General features: G+C 31.4%; 1 protein-coding gene across 1 annotated transcript in view; it reads right to left on the bottom strand.

Moving 5' to 3' along the window:
- Nucleotides 1-735: 735 nt before the first annotated feature.
- The window catches only part of COL11A1 (collagen type XI alpha 1 chain), a 146,209-nt gene continuing 139,167 nt past the window's right edge, over nt 736-7,777 (bottom strand). Inside the window, exons 59-62 of the mRNA XM_019630455.1 lie at nt 7,007-7,119; nt 5,620-5,688; nt 3,574-3,807; nt 736-2,340 (exon numbers count right to left, since the gene is read on the bottom strand). Coding sequence (XP_019486000.1) covers nt 2,194-2,340; nt 3,574-3,807; nt 5,620-5,688; nt 7,007-7,119 — 563 coding nt within the window. The 3' untranslated portion in view covers nt 736-2,193. The remainder of the gene's footprint in view (nt 2,341-3,573; nt 3,808-5,619; nt 5,689-7,006; nt 7,120-7,777) is intronic.

Here is a 7,777-nt window from a genome sequence, read left to right as displayed (position 1 = left end):
AATGTAATATGCTTTTTCCATTCCACTAAGCTTCCTTTCGTCCAGATTAAATCGATTATAAGGGAGAGAAAAAAATATGATGCTATGCAGAAGACTATACCCATACATAAAAGGAATAGAAAGAGGCGATTCACTTATTAATTCTGTTGAGTACCAAATTTAAGGCTATTTTGTTTAAATGCAGCTTCCCCAATGCAGATCAATATGAAAAATAGTCTGTCTTATTGCTATACATTCACTAAAATAAATTGTCTGATGTATGGACCCCTTCTTGATAACAATATTATTTTATGTATGATTTAGAGACTATAATTTAAATAAAAGTTCTGGAAATACTTCTAATGCTGGAATTATGAACATACGTTTCAGAGTTTGTAAAATGTTTAATTATGAAAATATCTTCTTGAAACTTTAAATATAACCTATCTTTATTTTGTAAACAGAGTATTACCATGTGGTGATTTATTTTAGACATGTGGAGAATTTAAACAACTTATGTCTGAAGGATATTCTTTTTAAAAAATGTAAGACTATTCTAATCTGGATGGTCAAGAAATAAAATCAAAGCCTTTTCTGCAGTAGAGAGTATTTTGGACCCTATTTAAGAAAGAGAATGACCAATCCAGGTAGACAAGACTTGAGTTTATTTATACGATTCATAACTCCCTTCTTGAAAGGACATTTACAAACTTGATTTCAAAAATAAAAGAACTTCTGAATGACAAATGTTCACGTTTTAATTTCAATATTACAGGTATGCTCTTTTGTGATAAATTATCAGTTGAAAATGTTCCAGTGAAATCTGGTATCAATTAATTTAACACTTCATATAAGAAATAATAAAACATTTATATTCAAGCCTTACATATATTACTTAAAATAGATACAAAGTTCAATTTGTAACTTTTAAATTTTACTATTTCAAGCTACCTGAAAGAAAATACCTTAGTGGAAAAAAAATGTTTTGATTGTTTTTAATAAGTATGACTTTTAAAACAAGCTCTGTTAGTAACAGTCCACCCATATGTTATTTAGCAATTAAGTAGGTCAAATAATATATGATATTATCTTGAAAGGAAAGAAATAATATTTGTTGGGCAGGTGCAGGTAAACTAATTTTTGGAGACTATTATAATATGCAACGTAGAATCTAATTCAAGAAGTTGATTGATTAAAAATATTAACATTAAACATATTCATAAATAATTGCTTAGTTTCCAACTTTTAAAATTAACCTGCATGAATGAAGCACACTGAAAACCAGAGATGAGATACGGTAGTAAAAAATTGTACATCTGATTGTTTGCTTGATGGAGGCATCAATTTGTTAAAATAGCTTCTCATACACATTTTCTTGTCCAAAAATAGAAACTTGCTTATTTTCCATATATACAAGTATCCTGTGAAATCCTGGATGCTGAAAAGAAAAAGGTTGAGGTATAGCACTGAATGAAGCATCAAAATGCATTTTTTTTTTGGCGGAAATTCATCAAAGTTACTGTCAGCAGAGAAGAGTTGATTGGAGTGTGCTTCCAAAAGTCTTCCACGTTTTGCCCTCTGAGAAATTTGTTTGCGACATCGAATAATTGAACTCTTCAACATCAATATATACAAAGGCATTTTATTATTAATCAAAGAAAGGGAATTAGAGTCATCAGAAATTACAACTTTATTTTTTCATAATACATATATTTATTGCCATCATAGTTCTGCAATTGTCATAAAATTAGAGTCAGATGGAATTCAAAGGCACGTGCAAGTTTTGGAAATGGACACATAGATAACAGTATAGAACTGTACATAAAATAATTACAATTTATTAAACACACTGTTTTAGCACATTCTTCACGGATGGAAATGAGCACCATATCTTTTATGAATATATATTTTTCTCTTTTTTTTTTCTACAGCACCAAAGAAATCCAAATAGGAAAAGGAGAGATGAAAATTGGGAATCAAGAATAAGGCCTGTTTCCATCTCAGCCACACTATCTTATTGTTTTTAATGATTTTCAAAACTTTTGTCATGTGATTCTGCCCCCCACAAGGGCATCAGTATTTCCTAACTGGTACATATATACATAACAAGTTGTTTTCTGTACCATCCTTATTCAAAACTTGCATGTGGCATAAAATGGGTTGGTGGCACCAAGGTATATTTTTGGCTGATTTCATATGTTCTTCGTCCTAATCTTAGCCAAGGAAACAAACAGGACCGACTTCAAATCCAAACTTCTGATTCAGATCACCAAAGTCATTAATCATTACATCCACGATAGGTACTTGATCAATTTTCGGTGTATTGATTTCAATTACAGTCTTTTCATAGCCTTTTCTGGACTGTAAAGTTAAGCAGAAATAAAAAAAAAGTTATACAATGATTTTATATTCTTAACACGTTATTTTTTTTCTTAAGCCTCTGAATGGAGGCAAGAAAGAAGAGAGTAGAAAAATAACTGCTATTATTGATGTAGTAATTAATTCTTATTATCACTGATGTCATATGTGGCTTTAAATTTTGAATGTTGACAACTAGTTTTCTGTTAATTGCCCAACTATAATACTCTAATATACTGTACAGTTGAAGAGAATCTTACTGAATTGATTAATACAGTTTAATATGAAAACTGATGTTGGTATTGGGTCATACCTCTATATAAATAATATATCCTTACATGATAATCATAATTAAGATATAAATAATCAAATTTTCTGAAGAAAAATTTGAATACAATATAGGAATTATAATGCAAGAGGTCAAAAGTCAAAACTTTTCTATGGTGTACATTATGTGAAAAATTATCAATACATTGCTATTGGGAAATCCAAAAAACACTTGCTCTGTTTCCTATGCTTTATTTTCTGGTCTTTGCTCTATGCGTACTCTGTTCAATTTGTTGAAGGCATAGGCCTGTTCATTTGTAATTGTGACTTCTCTTCATTCATCTTCATAAAACAATGAGCTTTTGAGGGTGCCCTATGGGTCATTTCCTTATATGAAGTTCCCATATGTGTGAAAAAGACAGTTTCAGAGGATAAAAATAACAAAAATGATAGAAATGGTCTAAACCGGTTTCATAGAGCACCAATCAACTAACTCTTATAAACAAAATACAGGGGTAAGAATTATCTATGGTAGAAATACTATAATGGTGATAATTTTATCTGTCATTTTAGAATCATGGATTAAGGGGACAAATGAAATAAGGTTTTTTACTTTTTTTTATTTCAAGAATAATTAGCTGTAATAGTAGGCAAATATCAGGAATAATTCCATAAAAATAACACATGACCAATATTAACTTTTGTTATGGCTTTAAAAATGTGTCTATATTATGTTTCAGAGTTCCCATGTGTGTGTGTATGTGTGTGTGTGTGTGTGTGTGTGTGTGTGTGTGTGTGTGTGTGACTATTAGTGGTTTATAATACAATGGATTTTAATATGTCAGTGTGAAGCATCAAATTTTAATAACTGACATCCATTTCATGAGAGAAATCTGACTTAGGGCCAAACCAGTGGTTGCATGCTGTCTCGCCCTTTTGTGAAGGAAGGCAAGTAGAAATTATACTCACTGCACAGCCATCATACAGTGCTTTGATGTAAGGGTTGTTGTCATAGGATATCTCCTCATCATTTGATCCCAGGAACCGAAGTGCTTTGTTATACCTTCCTGATGACATATCATACCAGGCTGCTGACTGATGACAGTGGTACGTGAAATTTTGCCGAGCAGAGGCAGTCAGCAGTTTCAGGAATGTCATTTGCACCATATTAATGGAATTGCCTTCAACATCTAAATATGAGAGCTGGGGATAAACAAAATAAAAAGACACATAAAGACTCTTTTCTCTTATGCTATAAAGAATAAAATCACTGTTGAAGGTGGAATGTAACTCCAGAAGCATGTGGATGAATCAACAAGACGTGTCAGAAGACCCAGGACGGGGTTTTATGAAATCCGGATTGTATTCCCACCTGAGTTAGTTAATGTAAGCACTATTTATCTTGGAAAAGAATCACTTTACTTCTATGCATCAGTTTCTTAATCAGTAAAAACTGCAAAAAGAAAAAATGTTTTTGTTTCCAAGAAATCTTTCATTATTTGTGTATCTTTTTAAATAATAGTGGTAAAACAGTGAAATAATGAAAACTGAGGAATCTCACTGCAATGTAAGTTAACTATTTTTATGTTGTTTGATTTTACCCACTCCTATAAAAACTCCATAGTATATCTACTTGACCGAAATATTTAAACATGTTCCTGCATGTTTCATTTTGAGGCATTTTTGGTCTTCTAATTTTCATCGCAGACCTGCCTGTTTCTCCATTCTTAAATGATGTACTTATTTTTCATTTTATCACCAGCACCAAGCATAATGACTAAGATAATTCTAGTGAATATGTGTTGAGTCAGTCAATATTTATTTTGTATGTAGAGCAGGAACATATTCTCAATTGCAAATTATCAAAAACTCTCTGATTAGATTCATAAATTGTTTTATGGGGTATAACTTAAATCTCTGGGATTAACTGAAACATATAAACATAGTTTTAAAAAATAAAGAAATTCATTCAGATTATAGATTAAGTCAATGTAAAAGGCAGTTATCTGTGTCTTTCTTCCTTATGTTGATTTTACTACATCTTTACTGATTAATTATCAGATGATGAGGTTCCTTGTGAGGTTGGAATAAAAGCTATTTGGGAAATGCCTTATAAGAAAAATAAAACAAGATAAATAAAACCACACAAACAGCTCTGTGCATGTATTTTTAACTCACATAGAATTTTAACTCACAAGAATCTAACATAGATGTTTAATTTGTAATTTGAAGCATGAACTAGAGAATTATGTCAAGTGGAGAACTTCGTTAAAAGTTGTTAATGTGTAGATTTGCATAGGATAACTGTGTGAATAATAGCTTTTAAAAGACCATGAAACAATTGAATATTTACATGAATAAGTGAGAAACTTTAATTTGAATATATTCTAATTGATATTTAAATATATATATACATTAATTAAATATACATTATATATATATACATATATATATATATATTTACTTATTTATTTAAACAGCTTTTAAATACAAATTGAGTTTTGGCATCTAACCCTAAAATCTCTCTAGAAAATTAACAATGAACTGGTAATTGTATGGAAATATCTAAGTAAACTTGTGCTATAATACAAATAAAAGGTCAGGTCAGTCAGCTCTTTTTAATTCCAAATGTAAAAACCAGAAAAGAAAATTCCAATTTCTTATCACAATAGAGAACAAAATTAGGTTTCAAGCAGTAAGAAAATGAAATAGACGGAGTCAGAGATACTAAATAGATATTATAGTCTCTCTACATGATTTTTCTAACATAATCCATTTCTATGATGTCTATCTCAGGTACTTAATGAGATGCATTAAGTAAATTTAGTATGTTTCTATTTATTATGATACAGAAATTTTAGACTTCTCTAAAATACCACACTGGTCAAGGGATATAGGTAAAGTAATCCCGCTTAGTATAATTTAGACTTTCACAGTCAGGATCTAGAGATATATAAGTTGAGCTTCACTTACGAAGTTCAAGATAAACCGTTTTATGTTGAGATAATAACATACCAGTTTTCCTCTCTTAAATTCGCTAAACCAGCTTCCTGGTTTCTCTTTTGGCCATGATGAAATTCTTACCTGTTGCAAAGGAACAGGAAAATTAGAAAGTAGGTAAAAAGTATGAACAGTCCTGTTTATGCATATATCAGTAATTTTCAGTGAGACTAAGGTGCTAAAGAGCTTTTCAAATGGTCTACCCTGGATTACAACAAAATGAGATAAAGAGCAAAGTTGAGATAGATCACGTGAATTCCCATTTAGTGAAGATGGCGTCATTTTCTTCCTGTTTTCTTTAATTGTTCAAAAAGAAGAAAGGGGGAAAATAATCTGGTCGAGGCACACTGAAGGCTGAAAGACAGGTGAAACTCTCAGGTAACCCCTTTGCAAAGGGAAGAAGCATGCCAGTTGGCATGAGCCATCAAGACGTTCCCCAGCCAAGGGATGTGTCCTGAAAGCATCTAGCCAGTAACTAAGGGCAGGATGCGAAGGAAAGAAAAGTCATTGGCAAGAAGCAACCCTAGCCATTCCCCTCTAAAGAATTTAGAATTCTTTACAGATCTGCATTTATTGTTTTGCTTTGCAGAGATCAGGGAAACATAAGGGTATCTGAGGACTCGCTATAGGGAAATTGAGTCATCAGGAGTATTATTGAGTGTGGTTGGGAAACAGAAGTTGCTTGTCACCTGCCCATACGCCAAACTTAACTTCTCTCCTAAAGAGATTAGCCACACACATACAGCTATTTGTGCCTCTGTAATGTCCACACCATTTACTAAGAAAAATGTGATTTATTAAAAGAATACAAATAAAAGCAAAATTTCCCACCTATTTAATGCTTGGAGAATAGAATTATGCTGGTAAAAAATCTTTCCTTATATTATTAATTTATCTTCAGCTTTAAAGATAGAGCTCAAATATATTGATATTGCTAAGTGAAAATAAAGAAATGTGTTTGCAGAGATTAAACATTTACGAAGTACACAAGTGTGGAGAATACTCTAATTTTATGCAAAAAATAATTCTTTATAAAATTGTGTATTTTCAGCATAATAAACAGCTGTGAGTTCCACCACATGGTAATTGGAATGAAAAATACTTTACATGCATTAATATTTGAGAATCAGCTATGCTGTGTCATGAAAAGCCATAGAATTTTAGAGAGTAAGCAGGTGCAAAAAGAATACGTCTGGGTAAAAAATAAAGGAGAGAAGTATTTGTTAACTCCATGCATCACTTTGGTGCCTTATTCATGTTTATGCAAATGAAATGCTTTAATTACCCTGTAAGAAAAGCAGATAAGTGAAAATATGACAGTATAATTTTCCTGTTTAGTTCAATATTGCAAAAACATGGCAGGAACTGTCAACAGACACCACCAAAACAGATTGTTACTTACTCCCTCAGATTTTTTGTCTGGATAAATGCACGTCTCACCACCAGACGTGAAATTACAGTAAACTTTGAAGGAATCTCCTGAGCAACCTTGGTTAGGATCAATCCAATATTCACCTAGAAGTAGAAAAAATATGTCATAGACAAATACATTTATATCAAAAATCAAATGCATTATATATCAAATTTTATTAGAAAGAGAAATAAAGTAAAATAAATATTCATAATCTTTTTTCACAGGAGTTCCTTTTATTCCTTTGGTTTCTTGGGGTATATGTTTCAATAGTTAAAGACTGATGCTTTGTCTTATCTGCCTCCAAGCTGTGCAAATGCCCCAGACACTCTGCCTGGAACACCCTTTTTCATTCTTAGCATGCCTATTACTTTTAGGTTTCAACTTCAATGTCACCTCTGCAAATGTTAATATTCTATTTATCCATGTATAATGAATTACATGTGCATTGGAATCAGATATACTTGATTCTATATTCCATGTGTATTATTTATTACTTAAGTCATCTGAGAATAATAGCCAAATATGTTTTCTTGGTTTATTCATTTGAAACAATTGAAGTGATAGTATCTATTATACCTAGCCTCAAGGATCACACTTTTGTATTACTTTACAGCAAAAACTTCTTATCATAAATGTACTCCCCCTTTGAATGGGATCCTAAGAACAAGGTCAACTTTATGTATTTAAATGCAGTTTGCTACTAATGCCATTATCTAAATGGTGCAGAACAAATTTTATCATGTGAATTACCATGACTAT

This window comes from Hipposideros armiger, unplaced genomic scaffold, assembly GCF_001890085.2.
Source record: "Hipposideros armiger isolate ML-2016 unplaced genomic scaffold, ASM189008v1 scaffold_915, whole genome shotgun sequence".
Classification (NCBI taxonomy): Eukaryota; Metazoa; Chordata; class Mammalia; order Chiroptera; family Hipposideridae; genus Hipposideros; species Hipposideros armiger.
This window is presented reverse-complemented; position numbering and strand designations above follow the sequence as displayed.